At 44.6% G+C, this 23,290-nt stretch overlaps 1 protein-coding gene across 4 annotated transcripts in view; it reads right to left on the bottom strand.

Annotated features, from left to right (window-relative positions):
* The window catches only part of NME9 (NME/NM23 family member 9), a 40,020-nt gene that overhangs the window by 5,179 nt on the left and 11,551 nt on the right, over positions 1 to 23,290 (bottom strand). For 2 of the 4 annotated variants that reach the window (XM_047874922.1, XM_047874924.1), the window contains exons 3-7: positions 11,965 to 12,022; positions 7,400 to 7,503; positions 6,280 to 6,351; positions 3,796 to 3,912; positions 2,467 to 2,542 (exon numbers count right to left, since the gene is read on the bottom strand). In XM_047874922.1, coding sequence (XP_047730878.1) covers positions 2,467 to 2,542; positions 3,796 to 3,912; positions 6,280 to 6,351; positions 7,400 to 7,503; positions 11,965 to 11,989 — 394 coding nt within the window. In that variant the 5' untranslated portion in view covers positions 11,990 to 12,022. Of the gene's footprint in view, positions 1 to 2,466; positions 2,543 to 3,795; positions 3,913 to 6,279; positions 6,352 to 7,399; positions 7,504 to 11,964; positions 12,023 to 18,234; positions 18,272 to 18,584; positions 18,737 to 23,290 lie in introns of those variants that run through there. The other 2 variants (XM_047874921.1, XM_047874923.1) reach the window with 2 other exon arrangements.

Raw genomic sequence — 23,290 nt, forward strand, 5'->3', positions numbered from 1 at the left:
GTGCCTCTGCACACTTGGACTCTAGTAGAGGCACAGGTCTGGCTGCAGACCTCAACCTAGCTACAAGGGACAGGAACGTGGGAGAAGGGGGGTTGCGAGGGGGTGGGGAGGGAGGAGGGGAAGAAAGTGGGGAAGAGATCAGAGACCACTGAGGAGCAGAACCCCAGAAACAACTGAAAGAGATGGCTTGGGGTCCGAGACACCTGGAGTTGAGGTCACACAAGCCTGGCCTCCGTTGTGCCTTCCTGTCACCCTGTCCTGATTCTTAGCCTCTAAGTGCTGTCTGCTGTCTTCTCCTCTCCCTCCACTGGCCCCTTCACCAATGCTTCCTTTACCTTTGCTGGCATGTGGGCAGCAATCACTTCCCCAGGCCCTGAGTCCATGACTTTTCAGCACCAGCAAATTCTACCAAACTGCAACTACCATCTCCTCTATCTCTACAGATTCTCTTGAGAGAAGACCAGATTGGCCAGCTCGTTGTTTGGAGCCAAGGTAGCAGCCATAGTTCCATGACCAGTGTCCTAATGGCTGTCTTTTGGTCAATGTCCACAGGTCCAGTCAGCTGTGACAACAAGAGAGGTGGCATGTGATATGTAGCCCCTACTCAGGCCTGCAGAAAGCTGCAGGGGAACCCCCATGTCCAGTCCATAAGCTCATCCCTACTGCACTCCTGTTTGTATGAACTTGGCCTTGGTGAGCTACCTACACTCTCCACAGACTCTGTATCCCCCAGAACCCATTTTCTGTTATTAAATTTTATATCTGTTGTATTGCAATGAAACATGATAGTATGTGCATTTGAGGAGAGCTTCCTACTCTGGAAATCACAAGAACAAATACACTGCAAAGATGTGAATCATTTTAAGCCACAGATCTATCCATGTTTCTGTATTGTTTCTGATGTCCCATGTACCCTTAGTACTCTAAGGATTCTTACAATGAATCCTTTATACATTGACCCATTAGTGAGATTCCCTAGGGGTGCAGGGTGAGAACAGAAGAGGTCAGATCAGGGCCCAGAGATGTCCAGCTTGAAAGGGGAGCAAATGAGAAAAGGCCAATGAATGGGGAGGCTGTGGAGAGGCCAGAGATGCAGAAGGAAAACAAGAAAAGTCATGACATCTCAGAAACCAAAAGAGAAGACGCTGTGAAATGATCCAAGTCCTCAGAGAGAGGCTGTAGGATATGACTGGACACCGGTCCTGGGATTTGGCACTAGGAACATCACTGGTGCCCTGTGAGCACCAGAGAGAAGCAGGAACATGGGCCATGTGAAGCGGGTCAGGCAGGAGCCAGAGGTGACGGGTGGCCCAGGGAGTAGGGAGGCTCCGGAAACTCAGGCATGGAGGAGAGGAAGGCTAAGGGCAAGGGCAGGCTTTTCTGGTATTTTCTAGGTGGAGAGACTTGATTTGAGAGGATATAATGAGAGAGGGAAGAGGAGATCATCCAAAAAAAAGGCAACAAATGTTTCCTGCAAAACACTGATTTTTTTTCCCCACGTGAAGTTCTTTTGCTTTCCTGAACTGTGCCTCTTTCCTTGTTAGCATCCAACTCAAACAGTCCTCATTCTCCATACACGCATAAACAGCCTTTCTACTTCATGCGATGATAAAAATCTTCCTTCTCTTTCCACCTCGGTTCCTGAACTCAGCGCTGCTTTCCCCCGGAGCCCTGGTTACTGTCAAGAGCTGCCTTCCAGCAACAGCCCTTCTGACTCCTGCTTTCCATTCTGTCAGGTCAAGCTGTTCTCTCATAGTAAAGGTTCGGGAATAACTGTGAGGCCCAGGAGTGTGAAATCCATGAGTTGATACTTGGTGCGAGGTTGTGGGGTGAGAAGGTGTTCGGTACAGCTGACTTTTGGACACTTTAGAAAAAAAGGTGAAAATACGAAGTGAGCTCTTTAGCTCAAATGAAGACCAAGGCAACACCAGCATCACTGCTTGAAATTCTACCCTCCATTTTAGTAGGTGGGACTTTTCCTGATGCATGGTAATTGCCTTGAAAGTCTTACTGGTTATACTTGAATGATCAGCTGAAGTCCACGTGGTGCTGAAGATGCCAAGAAAGGGCAGAAGGGAGATCGGACACAGTGTGTTTGAAGTCAGGTGATCGGAAACAAAATGTTTCATGGTTAATCTTCCCAGAATTCAGATTGCCCAAAACACTGATGACTGATAAGGTGTTTTTTTTTTTTAAGTTTATCAATTTTGAAAGAGAAAGAGAGAGAGTACAAGGAAGGCGCAGAGAGAGAGAGAAGCCCAAGCAGGCTCCGAGTTGTCAGTGCAGAGCCCGATGCACGGCTCGAACCCACAAACTGTGGGATCATGACCTGAGCTGAAATCAAGAGTCGGACACTTAACCGACTGAGCCACCCAGGCACCCCTACTCATAAGGTTTTTAAAAACTCAGATTTAAAAACCTGAGTCTGCTTTGCCTTTTCACCTTGCTTATTGGCTCTATACTCACCCATGTCCTCATCGTCACCACTGTCCTTGTCACAGGTGAAGCATTCATCTTCATCAGACAGAGCCTCGTCTCTAATCTAGGACAAATTGGTCACAAACAGAAAGTAGTTAGCTAATTAAAATTACAAAGACCTTCAGAAGCCTACAGAAGCCAAAAAAGCAAAGGCCCAAAATGCAGAGCCAAAAAAAAAGGAGGTCAAGATCATCAGCCTTGGAAACTTTACAAGATCCTTTTTAGTGGCCGGATGATGGTGGGGGTGAGGGTGTTCAAAGACAAAGAAATCTATGCTGATCTTAAGGTTTAGATTCTGTCCATTTCCACAAGCGCCAAGTAGAAAAGATGAAATCGAGAGTTGGCAAGAAGACGAAGGAAGAATCGACTCGCAAGGAGATATTAAGCAATTGGCTGCACCATGCAAGGAAGTAGTAAAGACAGAGATCATTCTCCCTCCACAGGGAAAATGCGTGATTTTCTGGGGAAAAAATATGATTGATTCTAACCCACTCTATAAAAATAGGGGTTTGCTACTTGGAATTGAATATGAAAACTTGAAAAACGAACACTAAGCTACGTTACGGCTCGTTGGACAGAGCTCAAAGCACCAGGAAATACCTCTATCTAAGGTGGTGTTGATTTTCAAAGGCAGGCGCTTATTTGTGAAAAACTTGTAGTCTGTGTTATCGTGGAAATTATCAAAATCACAAGCTATGCTGATCCTATTTCTCATGTGAATGACAGCTTAATTTCTAAACTAAAGAAACAAACCCTCGGGGGATCACAAGTAAACCTTTCAGGAATGGGAGGTGAAGGCAGGCCACCAGGGGTGAGTCACCCTGAGGCTGACTTCTCCTATCCACTACTTGACTCCATAATTTATTTTCATTTCTGAACTCATTGTGAGGGTTCTAGAAACCCCTGTTAAGAATTGAAGTGGGGGATGAGAGGGACATAGATAAATGAAGATCAAGTGTTTTGGAAGAAGGGGGCAGCATTTTTAAAAGAAATCTTTCAGGGGCACCTGGGTGGCTCATTGGATTAAGTGTCAGCTGTGCTGTCAGCTCGGAGCCTGGAGCCTGCTTCGGATTCTGTGTCTCCCTCTCTCTCTGCCCCTTCCCCACTCGTGCTCTCTCTTTCTCTCTCTCAAAAATAAGTAAAACATTTAAAACAATTTTTTAAAGAAGCCTTTAAAACCCATGCCAATGCTTCCCCCTGAGCCCTCAAGGGCCCCCAGAGGGAGGCATTAATGAAGCTTTCCACTGACAGCTCCAGGAGAATTAGTGGGGGAGGGAACAAAAACACGGAGTTTGCCGCTCTGGGAGTGCTCCTTACCACTTTCCGTTCGCAGCCTTCAGCCAGCACCTTCTTTTCAGCCTCCAGCTGCTCCAGGATGGTTTTCTGCAGTAGCGGGGCATTTGCTCCTCTAACCACCGCCACCAGTGCTCCGCCCTAGAACGCGGTACACACACGCTACTCAGACCACTTGACCTCGTCTGCACAGATCTCACTCTCTTCCAAGAGACTGTGAGTGTCCAGGAGTTTTGCTTAGGAGCGAGCCCAAGGTCGAGGCCGCCATCCGCTTCTCTGCCCTCTACCCCATGCCTCTCCTTTCAACTTCCTTCAGGGAGGGACACCTGGGCGGCTAAGCGTCCGGCTCAGATCATGATCTCACAGTTCTGTTCGAGGGATCGAGCCCCACATCAGGCTCTGCATAGGGCTCTGCACTGACAGCACGGAGTCTGCTTGGGATTCTCTGTCTCCCTCTCTCTTTGCCCCTCCCCAGCTCATGCTGACTCCTGCGCGCTCTCTACCTCAAAAATAAATAAACATTAAAAAAAAAAAAAGCTTCAGGAAAATGCCAGGGGAGGGGGAGAGTTAGTTAAGGGAGGAGCAGGGCACACTAGGTTGTGAGTGATGAAATGTGGCCTATACGTGGCTTGTCCACTGGACAAATGTCTACTGAGCACTTGCTATGCCTAGCACCAAGATAGAGGCAAAAGATATAAACACTAAACCTGAAAAGCTTAGTTGCCTCAATGACTGGGAAGTCAAGGGGTAGAGAGGTGGTGATATCAAAGAAAAAATTACAATAGAATACGATCATTGCTCTAAGAGGGAAATGTACAGGGGGCGCCTGGGTGACTCAGTTGGTTAAGCGACCGACTTCGGCTCAGGCCATGATCTCACAGTTTGTGAGTTCGAGCCCCGCGGGGGCTGTGTGCTGACAGCTCAGAGCCTGGAGCCTGCTTCAGATTCTGTGTCTCCCCCTCTCTCTGCCCCTCCCCTATTCATGTTCTGTGTCTGTCTCTCAATAATACACGTTAAAAAATTTTTTTTAAAAAAGGGAAATGTACAGGATGCTTGGCATTCAGGGCAAGAAGGGATTCCCAGCTCCACCTGGGGTGGTCAAAGGAGACTTCACAGTGGAGGTGCCATTTGGGGTGACATAAGTTCCCTGTTTTGACCTTTTTGGCAGTCTCTGCATATTACTCACAGAAGCTCGCAGAAAGTGGGCCTCCCCCATTTCCACCCTGCCCCTCAGTGGCCCTCAAGAGGGTGAGAGGTTGGAGCCTGCTGCCTTCGCACCTGTTCCCACAGTCCGATATGATTTATGATTTACACCTTAATCACTACAGGCTCAAGCAAACCCCTGTGACAGATCCCATTTCTGCACCTGTGCTCCGCTGTCACTTTGGCTCCTTCCCACTTCTCCCGCCATCCCCACCCATGTTTCAGCACATAACTGTAGTCTTCCATCAAAAATCAACGCTCAGCGGGGGCGCCTGGGTGGCTCAGTTGGTTAAACGTCCGACTCTTGGTCTCAGCTCAGGTCATGATCTCACTGTTGCATGAGTTCAAGCACCACATCAAGCTCTGTGCTGGCAGTGCAGAGCTTGCTTGGGATTCTCTCTCCCTCTCTCTCCCTCTCTCTCTGCCCCTCCCCTGCTTGCACTATCTCTGTCTCTCAAAATAAATAAATTTAAAATCAGTGCTCAAATAATGTTTACCATAAGCTTCCAATTTGGAATGCTTACAGCGCTGAGCACAGGAGCCCAAAGGTTTCCAAGCTAAACAACCCTGGCCTGGCTGTCAGGAGATGGGAGTGGGTCGGCCTCAGTTCCCCCAACTGTACAGGGCAGGGGCGGGAGTCAGGAGTAGCCTACCAGTCAGTTGCCTTCAGGGCCTCAGCTAGGAAGCCAGGTGTGAGGTGGTAGGCCCTGAGGGGCGTGGGGCCAGGGCACAGATGTCACACCCAAAAACATCCAAATTATTTTTGAAAACACTGAACTACTTGGCTTTCCACAATAGTCCCTTTCATTTCCGAATTTCTGTAAACATATCTTCACATCTTATGGTTACATAAAAGTGAATGCGGAGGTTGTCTACCCCATTAAAGGAGTACGTTTGCTGAAGGCTCCTCTCTTATAGAGCAGAGAATAGAAATCTTGAAACCCCGTGCTCTGATTGTGAAGCATCAGTCAAGAGTGTCCATGAGCCAGGAGCATGCGCATTTGAGTGACTCCCGTTCTTTCCCACGTACAGCGAGTCAGGAAAGCTGCTGAGCCCAGAGTGACCGTCAGGAGCTGTGTCTTCCCAGCCCCCTCCACCAACGAGCAAGGCCACCATCCTAGGCAGGGACCTGCATTACCATGACTTAAGTACATCTATCCTCACCCCAAATAACAAATGCAGTCAAGGAGAAAATGCTCACTTGTCTGGATCAGTGAAGCCACTTGGTGACTTTCAGTGAGAAGCCTCCCTCTGAACCCTAATGATCTGCACAAGTTCTGGTTCTGGTTCTGAAAATATACTTACTGCATAAAACAGAAAGGTCGGCTCACATCTCCCTCGGTATTTTTCAAGGGCATCAAGACAGTCTGCTTCTGCCTAAAGAAAACAAGCTGTCAGGAGGGCTCTGGGGTGCCAGGGACGCAGGGGCACGATGGTGGGAGAACCACACAGGACAATAGACACACAGGCACACACCCCATATATCCCCATAAACACACACACACAGGCCATGTATATATACACACATATCCCCCACACACACTCCACCCCACACGTAAACACTCATATACACACACCCTTCCCTCCACTCACATACACACTGTGACTGCCCCTACCAGGTGAGGCCCTGGCTTGCTCTCATGCCTTTCCTTCTAAGGTCTTTTCATCAGAATAACTTTGCTGTCAACATACTGGTAAAACTTGTTGACGGTGTGCTTTTTTGAAGAATAACACAAGGAGGAAGCCAGGGTTTCTCTTGCTCCCCAGCCAGCTGCTGCTCCAAACCAGGGGGCTCCACTGCCTGACATCCTACTACTGCCAGCAATGAAAGTCCCCAGACTTTGCCTTCGGTGTCTGATAAACCCTGTGCAGGGGCCTAACACTTCCCCATGCAGGCATCTCCCTCCCACACTCTCTCCAGAAGTGTCAGAAGGTCAGTGTACGTATATTTTCTCCTGCGGTCTGCCTATGCACCTCTAATCCATGCGGCATATCGATCATCTCTTGCACACTTTTCTGGAACTTATTCCCATTTCCATACGTTCATCCAAGCGAATATTTGCTAGAAGTTCCCCATGATGGAGCAGAGCACAGAGATCTTCAAATGCCGTGCTCTGGGAATAAGACTTCAGAGTCTACAGTGTTGATGAGCCAGAAGGAACACACGTGTTGAGTGACACGGACCCCTTCCCTGTGCACAGGGTCAAGAGATGCCCAAGCCCAGAGTGATTGTCAGAAAGGCGGGGGTGGGGGTAGGAATCTTCATCTCTAGAGAAACTGTAAGCATCTATGACCGATGACCAAAAAATTCATAACCGATGCCTTTTCAATGATCTGGAAAAACAGCTCCTGATTCCTGTTCCTGCTTTTAAGTGTTTAATTATTTTACAGTGTTTTATGATGCTCTGCTGGGGGAGGATCTTACTAAGGCAAAATGCAGAAGGTCCAGGCCAACCTCGATCCTCATCTTCTGGAAGAGGCTCACCACGGGTTTGCAGGGGCCACACCACCCTTGATAGACGTCGACAACTACATGGAACCAAGAAGCAGGAACGATCAGTGGGCACCAGCATTCACCACATCAGGCAAGATTTATACCTGCAAATTCTAACTCCTCTCCAGTGGACATCTCTTTGCAGGGTTCTTTAATGGTCAAGGGATTCATTATCCTGTTAGAGTAGAAGCAAGCATGGGGACGGACAAACTGCCCCTCATTCTTACGAACTCAGTGTTTTGAATTCTAAACATGATGGAGTAAGTGTGGTAGAAAACAGTTTTCTTAACGTGGATCCTTTACCTGAAGTAATTTTCAGGCTTCTTTCAAGGTCAATCAGGCCCTTCATAAATATTTGAAGTGTACTAACACTGTATTTTTTTTAAAGTTTATTCATTCATTTTGGAGAGACAGAGAAGAGAGTGGGGAGGGACAGAGAGAGAATCCCAAGCAGGCTCTGCACTGTCAGCACGGAGCCTGACGTGGGGCTTGAACCCACGAACCACAAGATCACGGTCTGAGCCAAAATCAAGAGTCAGCCCCTCAACCGCCTGAGCCTCCTAGGCACCCCAAACTATTTATTCTAAAAGAAAGAGGTCACTGTAAGTGGCCTGTCAGCATACAAAGTACTCTTAGCTGCTTTGATAATAAACACAGTTGAGACATTTTCCCCTGATGGATTAAAAGCCACTTGTTTTGGGTAAAGGAGAGTTTTATTTACTTTATAAAATCAACAGTGTTCTCCTAGAAAGTGTACCTGATAGATACCTAAGGGAAACTTGCATACTTTTTCGGTCGTTTGTCCCACCCAGTCTCTGGAGTGTGTCAGGACTGGGTGTGAGGGAACCCTCTTGCCTGACTGCACTAGGCCACAGGGCCTGTAAGGAAAGCTAAGCAAGCTAAGCCAACACATGTGCACCAGATACATGCGAGACATGCCCATCCCGATCATGACACAAAAAGTGCTAGCTTGTGTGAAGTTCCAAGAGATGAAGTAACTAGCCCAAGGTTTAAAAAAAGAATAATTAAATCTTCAAGCAGTAGAACCTAGTTTTTTCTTCCCTCCAAAATGTTTATTTATTTATTTTGAGAGAGAGCGAGAGACAGAGGGCAAGCAGGGAAGGGGCAGAGAGAGAGGGAGACAGAGAATCCCAAACAGGCTCTGTGCTGCCAGTGCAGGAGTAGAACCTAGTTTTGAACCCAGGTTTGTCTGATGCCATAGTACATGCTCTTTCAACTACTCCAGGAAATAAACAAGATGCATGAATTCAGGAGCATCGGTTAGTTTCAGCCAAGCAGCATTGTTTTGCAGGGGAAAAGCGAGAACCAAGTTGGGTGTGGGAGGGATGAGGAAGCCAGGCTCAGAGGGGGATCTGGGGGTGGGAGGAAAGGAAGGGAGGAATCCATGAGACTTGGAAAGGGAAGGGAAAGATGGATGGTGAAAGTCACCTGGGCATGGAAAGGACTCCACCTTGGAGCCTGGCAGAGGAAAAGAACTGGGTGGTGGCAGGGAGAGATCATTTGGGGGAGGGAGAAAAGTGAACTAGATTCTAGACATGCTGGGTTTCCAGTATGAACCAGAGAATCTAAGACCAGTGGTCCCAAAGGCAACCAGACACCAGCAGGGGCAGGAGACAGATTTGGGCCTCCTGGGCACCCAGGTGGAGGATAAGCTCTGGGTTTCTCTGAGGACAACAGCAGACAGGATTTGCACCCATGGTTCAGCTTCCCGGCTCCTCTGGCACTCCCTGGCTCTCTGGGCAGTGGTGGCGACAAAGGCACGCTTCGCAAGGTTATGAGGGAGAGCAGGACTGGAGAGGAAGCATAGCAACAGTTTGAGAGACAGGAAGGAAAACAGGGAAGACATCTGGAAGGAAAGAAATGGCAGAGAAAATGAAAAGGGGTGTGTGTGTGTAAATCTGAATAGACTTGCATGTTTGAAGGCAGATGAAAATGATCCAGCAGAAGGCAGGACTTCCAAGACAGGGGTTGATTTTGGAAGCAAATTTCTGACGGCTCTAGAAAGAAGGAAGAGCCTGATAAGAAGGGAAGGATGAGCCCCTGCTGCCTCCAGTCAGCACAATTCCCTGGCACCACTCAGAGCAGGGCTTGACAGAGTCCACGCCCAGCAGACGTCAGCTCTGATCACGTAGGGTGCCTGGAACATGGCAACTTCTTAAAGAATGATGAGAGGTAATGCTTGTTTTGCCCTAGAGCCATGTTCTGGTTGTACAGACGAGACACGCACACAAAATAGTTGAGACCTGGCACCATCGAAAAAGCTGTGTAATCCCTCAAGTAGTGGAGTGTGGCAAGACTCACACATACACTGCTGGATCGATGCAATCAGCGAGATTTAGCACTCACTCTGCACCAGGCCTGGGCAAGTCGGCTACGGACCGAGATGAAAAAGACGATGCCCTCGTGTTTAGAGATTAGGGGGAAAGCCACGCGTGCTCCTCCAGACAGGGGCCACACCAAGCTGGATGTGTGCGGGAGGGTAGAGACTGAGACAGAGTCCCACCCTGGAGCCCAGGTGACTCCCAGAGGGAAGTGACCATGCAGAGGTTCTGGAAAAATTGCATGCAAGGCAGCTAGCTGCTTTGGAGCTGGGCCTGGGAATGAGGGTGATGTCTCCAGGTTGTGATGGGGCCATGGCATTCCAGGGAGTAGGAACAACATGGATAAAAGTAAAGAAGTGGGGAGACTTGTGGCATGTTCAGGAAACAGGTGGGAGCTCAGGGCATATCTCAGGGAACAGTAGGTGAAGGGACTGGAAAGAAAAATTGAGTCATGGGAGAGGGGTGGGGAGGGGCCTTGAATGCTGAAGTCACTTGGGACAGGTGGTGCTGGGGACAGATGAGAGCAGAGACAAGCCGGCTGAGTGGTGTATTTATGGGGAGAAGTGAGTGGATACACAGAGAGAAGGGAGCCCAGAGGTATGCATGGTAAATGAGGAAGAGAAAGGAATAGTAGGGGCAGTTGTGGTAGGCAGCCTCTCAGATGTCACCAGGGATTCCTGCCTCCTGGGGTTTATGCCTTTGTGTAACCCCCTGCCCTTGAGTGCAGGCTGGACCTAGTGACTGGCTTCTAACAAACGGAGCAGGGCAAAGCGATGGGATGTCACTTCTGAGACTCAGTTACAAAAAGGCTATGACTTTCATAGGTCTCTCCCTCCTCTTCTCTCCCTCTTCCCCTAGGGAAGAAAGTTACTGTGTTGTAAGTAGCCTGATGGATAAACTGCTAGCGAGAACTTGATGTCTCTGGCCAATAGCCAGTAGGATCCTGAGTCCTGCCAATAGCCACGTGAATGAAGTTGGAAATGACTTTTAAAGATCTGCCAAAGCCACATGACGGAGCTTGGAAGCAAACTAGACTCTAGTTGGGCTTGACATTCTCTGTCTCACTCTTTCACTGCAGCCTGGTGGGAGAGCCCAAACCAGAGGCTAAGCAACACCTGGATTCCAAATCCACAGAAACTGTGGGATAATAAATGTTCGTTGTTTTAAGCTACAAGGCTTTGGGGTAAATTGTTGCACAGCAATAGATAACATACAGGACAACAGGGACGAGGAGGCCCGGGGACGGTGGCTCTGCTGTTTCCTAATGACTGTGCAGTCCCTGGTTCCCATCCCTTGGGAGGTCTAGCTCTCCTATCAGCCCCTGAGTTCCAAGAGATTCTCACATTCCTAACCATACATTCCCCTTTGTGCCTCATGTAATCGGAAGAGGTTTTCAGGGGCAACTGGCTGGCTCAGCTGGTTAGAGCATCCAACTCTTGATTTGGGCTCAGGTTATGATCATGGTTCGTGAGTCTGAGCTCTGCTTCAGGCTCTGCACTGATGCAGAGCCTGCTTGGGATTCTGTCTCCCTCCCTGCCCCTCCTTCACTTGCTCTCTAACTCTCTCTCAAAACAAACAAACAAACAAACAAACAAACAAACAAACATTTTTTTTAAAAAAAGGTTTTCATTCCTTAACACTAAACAGCACTTGGGTCTGACAGTCAGCTTTAAAACAAGGGAACCCTGGGGGCGCCTGGGTGGCTCAGTCGGTTAAGCGTCCGACTTCAGCCAGGTCACAATCTCGCGGTCCTTGAGTTCGAGCCCCGCGTCAGGCCCTGGGCTGATGGCTCAGAGCCTGGAGCCTGCTTCCGATTCTGTGTCTCCCTCTCTCTCTGCCCCTCCCCCATTCATGCTCTGTCTCTCTCTGTCTCAAAAATAAATAAACGTTAAAAAAAATTAAAAAAAAAAAAAAAAGAAAAAAAAAAGAAAACAAACAAACAAGGGAACCCTGTTTTCCGACAGTACTGACTGCTTTCCTGAACTGACAGATGATCAAGCCAGATATATTTACACACAAAGAAGTTACCTCATCCTTTATCTATGAAACTCAAGATTATGGGAAATGGCATTCATTGCAGCCTTTCTCTTCATGGTTCAATATGCTGTTTAGCAATTTTGAAAAGGATGGATCTCAAAAATTATCTTAAATTACCAGTTAGTCCTTTGGAACTGAGCATTTCCTCCCAAAGCTCCTGGGTGCTGATGTTAACCTACCATCAAAGAGAACAAAGGCTGTATTAGTGAGGGCATAGATGGGGAAATGATTTGATGTATTTACTCCAGATACCTACCTACTTCTCTCTTTCCCTCTGTCCCTCCCTTTCTCCCCAAAATAGGTACAAATACACAGCTCAAGCTGTCTTCTTTCCCCAAGCTGCCTTTCTCCTTTTCTCTCTTCCTGTCTCCATCTCTAGGAATCACCACTAACCTAAGAAAATCTCAATATATATATATATATATATATATATATATATATAGAGAGAGAGAGAGAGAGAGAGAGAGAGAGAGAGAGACAGAGAGAGACAGAGAGAGAGACAGAGAGAGAGAGAACACACAAGCACACACGCACGTGCATCCGTGAGCAGGAGAGGGGCAGAGAGAGAGGGGGAGACAGAGAATCCCACGAAGGCTCTGAGCTGTCAGCACGGAGCCCAGCTCAGGGCCTGATCCCAGGAACCATGAGATCATGACCTGAGCCAAAACCAAGAGTCAGGTGCTTAATGGTCTGAGCCATCCAGGTGCTCCTCAGTCAAATTTTTTTTTTTTTTTGTAAATAAATGTTTAAATGTTTATTATTTATTTATCTTCATCTATTTTTTTAACTTTATTTTTTATTTTTTAGAAATTTACTTCCAAATTAGTTAGCATATAGTGCAACAATTATTTCAGGAGTAGATTCCTTAGTGCCTCTTACCCATTTAGCCCACCCCCCCTCCCACAACCCCTCCAGTAACCCTCTGTTTGTTCTCCATATTTATGAGTCTCTTCTGTTTTGTCCCCCTCCCTGTTTTTCTATTATTTTTGTTTCCCTTCCCCCTCAGTCAACTTTTAAAAATAACTTTTTCTTGTTGCTTGTCCAAAAAACAACTTATAGAATTGTTTTGTGTCCATAAAATGTCCATAAATAGTACCATACTGTAGATATCTTTTTGCAACTTTTGTGCTCACTCAAATCAAGTTTTAACATTTATGTAAATTTATACACAGAGAGGGATTCATTCATTTTTTTTTCTTTTTATGTGCTCTTGCGCTATAATTCATGTACAGTGAAATGCGCAGAACTAAAGAGTTACAGTTCACCGAGTTTAGGCAAATGCACTCACCCAGGTCACCACACCCCTATCACAATCCAGAACTTTCCCATCACCCCCAAAAGTTCCTCTGTCTCCTCCCAGTCACCCGTGCTCACCACCCCAGGTGAACCCTGATCTGCTTTCTGTCACAGTACATTTGTCTCTTCTAAAGCCTCCTATAAATGGAATAATGCAGCATGTATGGTTTTGTGCTGGTTCCTCTCACTCGGTGTATTTGGGGTGCATCTGTGTAGTTGTGTGCCAGTAGTTCATTTTTATTCTTGAGCATATTCCATCGTATGACTGTATTGTAATTTGCTTGAAGGACATTTGGGCTACGTCTAGTTTGGGGCCATTATAAACAAAGACTTACAAACACTCTTGTTACATCTTTTTGGGCTCATGTTCTCCTCTGTCGTCAGTAAGTAGATGCTCAAGGAGTGGCGTGGCTGGGACATAGGGCAAATGTATGTTCAGTTTAGTAAGAAACTGCCCGCGCTTTTCCCAAGGTGGTTGTACCCATTTTTAACTTTCATCAGCAACCTGTAAGAGTCCTGGTTGCTCCACATTCTCACCAAAATGTAGTGACGTCATTCTTTTCAATTTTAGCCACACTAATGGTAATGTAGCAGTATCTCATGGTGGCTGTAGTTTCATTTCCCTGATGACAGATGGTGTTAAGCACTGTAAATTATTAGATAATGCTTATTAAAAAATAAGCATTTATTAAAATAAGCACTATTTAGTGTGCTTATCATTTATGTATCTTGAGAAATGCCCACTGGTCTGTCCATTTTCTTTATTGGACCGTTGGCCTTTGTATTATTTGATTGTAGAGTATATCTATATCACAAAGATGCTCTTAGATTCCAGAAGCTTTATAATTTAAGCTTTCACATTTAAGTCTGTGAGCTACCTGAAATTAATTTTTGTCTGGATTGTGAGGGAAGGATTGACGTTAATTTTATTTCCACGTAGAGGTACATTTGTTTCTGCAAAACTTTTATTTTTCTCATTAAATTGCTTTGGCATCTTTGTTGAAAAACAGTTGACTACATAAGCATGGGTTTATTTTGGACTTTATTCTGTTTCATTGACCTATTTTCTATTCTTTTGCCAACACCACCCTATTCTGATTACCGTAACTTTGTAAAAAGTCTTGGAATCAGGCAGTGTGGGGCTTCCATATTTGTTCTTCTTTCTCAAGATTGTTTGGTTATTCTTGATCCTTCACTTTCCTGTATATATTTTAGAAATGTCCATTTCTACAAAAACTCCTGCAGATACTTTATATGGGATTGCACTGAATCAATTTGGAAAAAATTAGATCTTAGCAACAACATTGAGTCTTACAGTCCACGAACATCATGTTTCTCATCACTTATTAAATCCTCCTTAATTTCTCAGGCAATGTTTTGTGCTATTTGGGTGTATGTGTTTTGCACATCTTTTGCTAAATATATCCAAACATCAACATCAGAAATAATTAGCATTTGAATTTGTTGCCATTTCTTCACATTTTTCTCTTATCTATAAAGTATTCTAGTTTCCATCATAAATGAAATTCAAGGAGAAATACATATTATGTTATACATAGTACATTATTAACAGTGTACATTTTTATATAATGTCTTTATTTGGAAACAATTTCAAACTTATAGAAGATTTGCAAGGGCAGTATGAAGAACTTCTTGAGGGGCGTCTGGGTGGCTCAGTCAGTTAAGCCTCCAACTTTGGCTCAGGTCACAATCACACGGTTCATGAGTTTGAGCCCTGTGTCAGACTCTGTGCTGACAGCTCGGAGCCAGGAGCCTGCCTCGAGTTCTGTGTCTCCCTCTCTCTCTGCCCTTCCCCTGTTCGTACTCTTTCTCTCTCTCTCTCAAAAATAAATAAACATTAAAATTTTTCAAAGGAACTTATTGAATTGTTTAAATTATTAAATAAGTTGAATTATTTTTAAATTACTTGAATTTAAGTTACCAATCTGATATATCAAGATCCCTCAATACATTACCCTACATAACCACAATACAACCATCAAAGTCAGGAAATAAACACTGATATAGATTATTAATATAAAATCTTCAGATCCCATTCAGGTTTTACCAATCATCCCAATAATGTCCTGAATGGCAAAGGATCTCATTGGAATCATCTGCTGGATTAGTCTCTTTCAGTCAGGAAGAGTTCTTCAGTCTTTTCCTTGATTTTCATGGCCTTGACGCTTGTGATGACTATGAGGGAATAATGTTGTAGAACGTCCCTCGGTTCGGGCATGTTTGATGTTCCCTGATTAGATCCAGGCTGTGCAGCTCTGGGTTGGTTAGAATTGGTTAGATGGGCTGGAGCATCAGAAAAGCAGAAGAGTGTTCTCTCATGGCATCCTATCAGGTGACACACAATTTCGATCTGCCCCCTTCTTGTTGATATTCACTTTAATCACTTAAGGTGGTCTGTGAGTCTTCTGCACTGTGAAATTATTCTCTTTCCCATTGTAATTAGTAAGTTTTGGTAGGGCTAATTTAAAACTATAAAAATTAAAAGACCATGACAATTACCACTCATTCTTAATATAGGTATGCTCAGGTCTTTGTCCCGTTAAAAGAGCTGGAAACATGTAATATCTGCAAACCTTTTACTAAAGATCCATCTTTCTTTTCTTCTTCTTTCTTCTTCCTTCCTTCCTTCCTTCCTTTCCTCCTCCTCTTCTTCTTCTTCTTCTTCTTCTTCTTCTTCTTCTTCTTCTTCTTCAGAGAGGGAGAGAGAGCAGGTGAGGGGCAGAGGGAGAGACAGACTCTTAAGCAGGCTCCATGCTCAGCACAGAGCCCGATGAGGGGCTCGATTCCACGACCCTGGGATCATGACCTGAGCTGAAATTAAGAGTCGGACACTTCACTGACTGAGCCACCCAGGCACTCCTAAAGATCCATCTTTAAAGAAATCATATTTCCATGCTTTTTGTTCCTATGAAAAACAAAAAAGAAAGAAAAAAAAACCAGAAGAGTTTCTTGATGCCTTAAATGACCTAAGAGAGCTGGACTAACTCATCCTGGGCTCCCAAATGTAGTCCTGAAAAGGTGACCGAGGGTTCAGAAGAGTCCCCACCCCCACCCTCTCTCATAACAGTCTCTTCCAGAGGCTCAACTGCCAGTCACTAGCAACTCTCTGTGGTGCGCCCCTGGCATGGAATGAGCCACACCAGCACAGGAGCCAGGACCTGAACAGTTAGAGAATCTTGTTCCCAGGAATGGGGCAGGAGCAGAACAGTATGGGAAATGTCTGGACTTGACTAAGCCCTATATTTGGTAGGGGATGAATAGGGAACGTGTGGCACATTCTGGCCAAACTGTCTCTTGATGTCCTGCGATTTCTGTCTCAGTGACAGAAGGAGCCCTACATAGTCTTAACCAGAGAGAGGACAGGGTTCCTGGGTTGGCAAACCCTAGGGCACTGCTTTCAAGGAGCTTGCCTGGTGGAGGCAATGCTTATACAGATATCCCCATGCACTCCCAATCACCCTCCTCCTCAGCAAATGGGAGCCTTTACTCGGAGTACCACATTGAATTCAGAACTCTGGGAAATAACATTTTTTTTGAAGTCACCAAAAAATAGTATTAGCCCCAAAGGGGACATAGGGCATAAACAGATGAAAAGACAATCATATAGGGCAAAAATCTTAGAGCCACCATAGGCAGCAATCAATCCAATCAGTTGTCACAACAACTCTGCAGGCTATCTATTATCCTGTTTACAGAAAGGATATGGAGTCTCAGAGAGGCTGAGGAAATCGTTCACAAAGCAAGAAGTGGTAGGACTAGGTGCTTAGAATTTATTTACAGACAGGATGTCCGCATGTGAAAAGTTTCATAACTCTGGAGTATTACAGCATCAATGCTGGAAAGGCCCTTAGGGATAGTGCACTGGACAGCCTTGTTCTACAGATGAGCAAACTATAGCAAGAGAGCCTATTTGATCTATCTCCAGTGTCAGTTGCCTATGAGAAGAGTCAAGAACTATCAGGGCTTCAGACTTTCATTCCAAAGCTCTTCCAACCCTCTCCTCGTACACTCTATCCTTACACTGACATTGATCTCCCTTTTTAAATTACTAGGCTTTTGAAACACATGCTCATGCCACGAAGGACAATGAAAGGGAAATCAGGTGTCTCAAGGTCACTGCTACTTTGCAGGAAGTGCCTGTAGCCTGAGCATGTATCCAGATGAGCTGAACTAAGAGACACTGTAAGTTTGCTTTAAAATGTGCACATATTACAGATCATCCACATGATCTGCTTATGACAAAGCACTTTGTTTTTTAAGTAGAGCGAGAGAGTGCAAGTGTGGCAAGGGCAGAGAGAGAGAGAGAGAGAGAGAGAGAGAGAGAGAGAGAGAGGATCTTAAGCAGGCTCCACTCTCAGTCCGGAGCCTGATGTGGGGGCTGGATCCACAATCCTGGGATCATGACCTGGGCCAAACTCAGGAGCTGAACGATTGAAATACTGAGCTACTCAGGTGTCCCACACTCCTTCTTGCTTAGGACCAGGAAAAAAAAAAAAAGCAGATGCTGGCTTACAGATTCATTCATTCCAGGTGCAAATGAAGTAAAGTGCTCTGTACAACAAATGTGTAGCACATAAAATATCAAAACGTATTTCTTGAATAAGCAAATGATAGCAACAAGCAGTGGTGAGAACTGGGTCTCCAGAGAGCATGTAGTTACAGAAGCATGCCCAAACTCAAAAGAACTCTACATCGTATTCTCACGGCAAGCTGCATTTATATTTCAACAAAAATATGTCAGCATCGAATTGCATTTGTTCACATTTTCTTGCCTTTTTAGTTTAATTTTAATTCATGTTTGGGTTAGGTTTGCATAAGCACTATAAACATAAAAAGCTTATACCCAATGTTATGTTTACTTATATTTTAAGGGCACAAAAAGTTGTCTTTTTTTTTGTGGAGATTTTTTTTTTCCTTCAAGATGGAAGGGTACAGTATTCAAGTTTGAGAACACTGTCTATCACTGCTGGCAAATAACATCATTTTTATACATTTCTTCTCACTCCACACCATCTTCCTCGATCCCTAACCCCCACCAGACGCTGGAAGCAAACTCCCCTTGAGGCTTACCTGCAGGGCAATTTCCTTCTTCTTGCTGCCCATGGCTCTGCAAGGAAGACAGAAGCCCTGTTACTAAGGGCTCCCGCTGTTTCCAACAGCAGCCTGGAGACAAACCTCTGCGAAGACCCACAAATCCAGAGGTAATTATAAGTGGCAGCAAAGAAATGCCCTGATGCAAAATGAACACCCCACGGGGAAAGTGGAGCCCGCAGCCCGCAGGGTCGTGGCTCTCCGGACGGTTTTCTGCCAAGACCCCTCCCCGCATGGAGTCAGGGAGCCTGCGACGCAGCCCTTCAGGCATCAGAGCGCCTGGCGAAGAATTCAGGCAGGAAAAGGCCACGGAACCCTGTTATCCTTACTGCTGCCGTGTATTCCCGGGAAACTGAGACACCGCGACGATCTCTCGACAGGTACACTGTCCTCGACGTGCTGCAAGCTAGTTTCCAATCTAGTCTGCGGCGATCCAGCCACAGTCGTCAGGGCAACAAAGCGCAAACGTCCAGGTAGTAAACTGGCGTATAGGTAAGCCACGCCCACTGTGGGCCCAGCTGAGAGGCGGGAGGCAGCTCCGCCCCCTTGCTGTCAGAATTGTTCTGTAGGAACACTCCCATTGGCTGAAACGTTTGTCAGTGTCTGGGGATTGGGATCCGCCCAGCAGAGACCCTGGGCACTCCTGTACTTTACGGTTGAGTCCCCAAGCCCTGCATCCCTCCTGCCCAACCAGAGCTGGTGTGCAGCTTTTCTGTTGGTACGTAATGCATGCCAGGCAGGGGGGGGCTCCAGGTTTTGAGGAATCTGAAGGGATTCCCTTTAACAAAGAATACAAAATTACAAATGCAAAATCATGCATGAAAGTCAAGTGGAACAAATGGAAAACAGTTACAAACAAGGTGTGAGTAGTCTACACCAATTAAAAGACAGAAATTGTCAATGGATAAAACAGCAAGGCCCAGGGGCGCCTGGGTGGCTCAGTCAGTTGAGCTTCTGACTCCAGACTTCCACTCAGGTCACAGTCTCAGGATTGGTGAGTTGGTGAGTCCGTCACCTTGCGGGGCTCTGTGCTGAGGGTGGGGAGCCTGCTTGGGACTCTCTCCTCCCCTCCCCTGCTCTCGCTCTCTCTCTCTCTCTCTCTCAAAAATAAACAAACAAACTTAAAAAAAAGAAAAAAGCAACACCCAAGTGTGTGTTGTCTGTAAGAAATTCACTTTAAATATAAAGACACAGATAAGTCAAAAATAAAGGAGTGGAGAAAGCTGTGCCATCTTAACACTAATTAAAAGAAAGCTGGAGTAGCTATCTTAATTTCAAGCAAAGCAGACTTCAGAACAAGGAAGTTTACCAGGAATAAAGAGAGGACAAAACATAATGTTAAAGGTGTCACTTGCCTAGGAAGGCATAATAATATTTAATGTGTATGTACCTAACAGTAGATCATCAAAGTATATGAAACAAAAATGTATACAACTGTATAGAAAAAAATAGACGAACTCACCATCATAACCAATGACTTCAACACCATTTTTTAGTAATAACTAACTCCAGCAGGCAAATCCAGCAAGGATATAGTTAAACTGAACAACAACGTCAATCAACGTTAATCTGACATTTATACAATACTTCATCCAACAACAGCAGAATACAGGTTCTCCTCAAGTTCACATGGAATATTCACCAAGATGGACCCCTTTCCAGGTCATAAAACATACCTTAACACATTTAAGAGAATAGAATTCATACAGAGTCTATTCTTAGACCACAGTGGAATTAAACTAGAAATCAATACCAGCTGATGAAAGAAATCAAAAGGATTTAAGTAAATTGAGAGCTACTCCATGTCTGTGGATAGAAAAAAATCAATATTCTTAAGATCTCAATTACTCCCAATGTGATGTGTAGATTAAGCACAATTCCAATGAAAATCCTAGCAAGCTATTTTGTGGATATCAGCCAGTTTATTCTAGAGTTTACATAAAAAGGTAAGGAGGGGTACCTGGGTGGCTCAGTTGGTTAAGTGTCCTACTCTTGATTTCAGCTCAGGTCATGATCCCAGTTTGTGGCTTCAAGCCTCACATGGGGCTCCATACTGACAGTACAGAACCTGCTTAGGATTCTCTAACTCCCTTTCTCTCTCTGCCCCTCCCCGACTCACATGTGTGCTCTCTCTCTCTCTCTCTCTCTCTCTCTCAAAAAATAAATAAACATTAAAAAAGGTAAAGAGACCCAGAATAGCCAACACATAATACTGAAGAGTAACAAAGTTGGAGAACTGATGCTACTGAACTTCAAGACTTACTGTAAAGCTACAATAAGCAAGACAGCATGGTATTAGTGAGAGAATAGATACATAGATCAATGGAACACAATAGAGTCCAGAAACAGATCTATATAAATGTGGTCAACTGATCTTTGACAAAGGGGCAAAGGAAAGTCAATGGAGAAAGGATAATCTTTTCAAAAAATTGTGCTGGAATAATTGGATCTGGACACAGATCTTACATTTTTCACAAAATTAACTCAAAAAGAATCATAGACAAATGTAAAATATAAAACTATAAAACTTCTAGAAGAAAACATAGGAAAAAATCTAGGTGATCTTGGATTTGAATTTTTAGACATGACACCAAAGGCATGATCCATGAAAGAAAAAATTTATAAGTTAGTCTTCATTAAAATTAACGACTTCTCATCAACTATACTCAAATTTAAAAAAATCTTTTAATGTGTATTTATTTATTTTGAGGAAGAGAGAGAGAGAGCACACAAGTGGGGGAGGGAGAGAAAGAGAGAGAGAGAAAGAGAGAGAGAATCCAAGCAGGCTCTGGGCTGTCGGCCCCGAGCCCAACGTGGGGCTCAAACCCACAAAATCATGAGTTCATGACCTGAGCCAAAATCAAGAGTCAGATGCTCAGCCGACTGAGCCACCCAGACACCCCTAAATTTTTTTTAAATAAAAAAATTTAAACATGTGCTCTGCAAAAGATTGTTAAGAGAATTAAATAGAAATGCCAGAAACTGGGAGAAAATATTTGCAAAACATATCTGATAAAGGACTGTTATCCAAAACACACAAAGCTCAATAATAAGAAAACCATCAACCCAATTAAAAAATGGGCAAAACATGTAAACAGATACCTCACCAAATAAGATATACAGATGAAAAGTAAACAAATGAAAACAAAATACTCATCCACGTTTGTCACTAGGGAATTACAAATTAAAGCAATAATGAGACATTTCTGCACACGTATTAGAATGGCTAAAACCCAAAAAACTAACAATAATCGTTCACAAAAGTTGGCGAAGAGCAATAGACAACAGAGCAATAGACACTCTCATTTGTGGCTTGTGGGAATGCAAAATAGGATACAGCCACTTTGGAAGACAGTTTGGCGGTTTTTTTACAAAGCTAAATATAGTCTTACTATATGATCTAGCAATGATGCTCCTACATGTTTATCCAATTGATTGGAAAACTTAGGTGTGCACAAAAGCCTGCATGTAATGTTCATAGCAGCTTTATTCACAACCACCTCAAGTTGGAAACAACCAAGATGTCCTTCAATAGGTGAATGGATAAACAGACTATGGTACATCCATACAGGGGTGTCTGTAAGACACAGCATTACAAATTGGGTCTACTAAATGCAAGTAATGTGTGTTGCCACAGAGTGGTGGTTATTGAAGCTCTTGAATGGTTTGAAATCTCCCTTAGAACTTCATTTCCAAAATAAAATTCAAATCAGATGCCAAATTCCTGCCAGCACACTGAAAGATACTTTTTGTTCTTTTTTGAAAGGGTTAGATGTCTCACTACTGGTTGGTCTCTATTATAAAATGTAGTCACATCTTTGCCAAGTTAAACCGCAGGACAAATTTAGGGCAACATGTCTTTATACCCCGACGTTATGCCTGCTGTCCTGTGCAATTATTAATATCAACCCTTTTTACTTTCAAAATAAAGTGTACATTTTGGACAATATATGGCCACCTCAGTTTTTCCCCAAATGGATCACCCCAGCTTTTTACATCTTGATTTAATTAAATTTCCATCTTTTACGTATTTTATGATATCCATCAAAGATTTGATTGCTGTGCCCAAAAGTCCTGCCCTAAGGAAGGCACTTTGTTTGTTTTGCTCTGTTTAATGCAAAAGCTTCTAACCTTAAAGGTTACTGCTGTGTTTTGGCATCTGAAAGAAAGAAAAAACAAACAAAAATTATTCTTACTCCTACCGGTTATGTTCATTGCCACAAGATGATGGTTTGCTCAAGGGAAACCCTTCTGTGATCCAATTTGGATACCAGGAGCATTTTCTTTATTAAAACACTGAGGATTGTGTTGTGACTGTGTAAAACAAGAATGAACTTACTTTAAGAGCAAAATCACAAACCAATGCATGTATTTCCCCAGGTAGCTTCCAGTTTTCCACATTAGATGATAAAAGCGTATACATATTCACACCTCTCTGCTTCCAGATATTATGGTTTCTTTTGCCATAAATGACAGCATGTCTCTAGTGTGGCTGGCTCTGAGGAAAGCAGCTAGGAGGATTAAAATCTAATAGACTTGTGGGATGCTTAAGTGGCTCAGTTGCTTAAGCATCTGACTCTAGATCTCAGGGTTGTGAGTTCAAGCCCTGGGTTGGGCTACATGCTGGGAGTGAAGCCTACTTTAAAAAAAGTCTAACGGACTTAGGGTGGGTCCTTGGACCTTCCAGCTGCTAGCTGTGTGAGTGTGGGGAAGTTATTTCAACTTCCTCAGGTTCAGTTTCCTAGACTTTAAGATGGGAAGTAGAGTACTCAACTTTCAGGGATGTTGTGGAGAGAGACAATGCCTCCTAAGTTTTCTTGATAGTATAAAGCTATTACTGTTGCTGTTATTGAGCTGCTATCCTCTCTCCTCAGTGTGGGGCCATCGCTGGGAGGTGGCTTCCCAGCAAAGGATCACAGTGGCCACCGCCATTCCTGGCAGCCAGATGGAGCCATTTGATTAGTTTTTCTCAGCCAGGGTGGAGGTGATGAGCGCTGCTTCTGAGCCCAAATGGTGAAGTATCAGATGTGGACTC

This window comes from Prionailurus viverrinus, chromosome C2 (genome assembly GCF_022837055.1).
Source record: "Prionailurus viverrinus isolate Anna chromosome C2, UM_Priviv_1.0, whole genome shotgun sequence".
Lineage (NCBI taxonomy): Eukaryota > Metazoa > Chordata > Mammalia > Carnivora > Felidae > Prionailurus > Prionailurus viverrinus.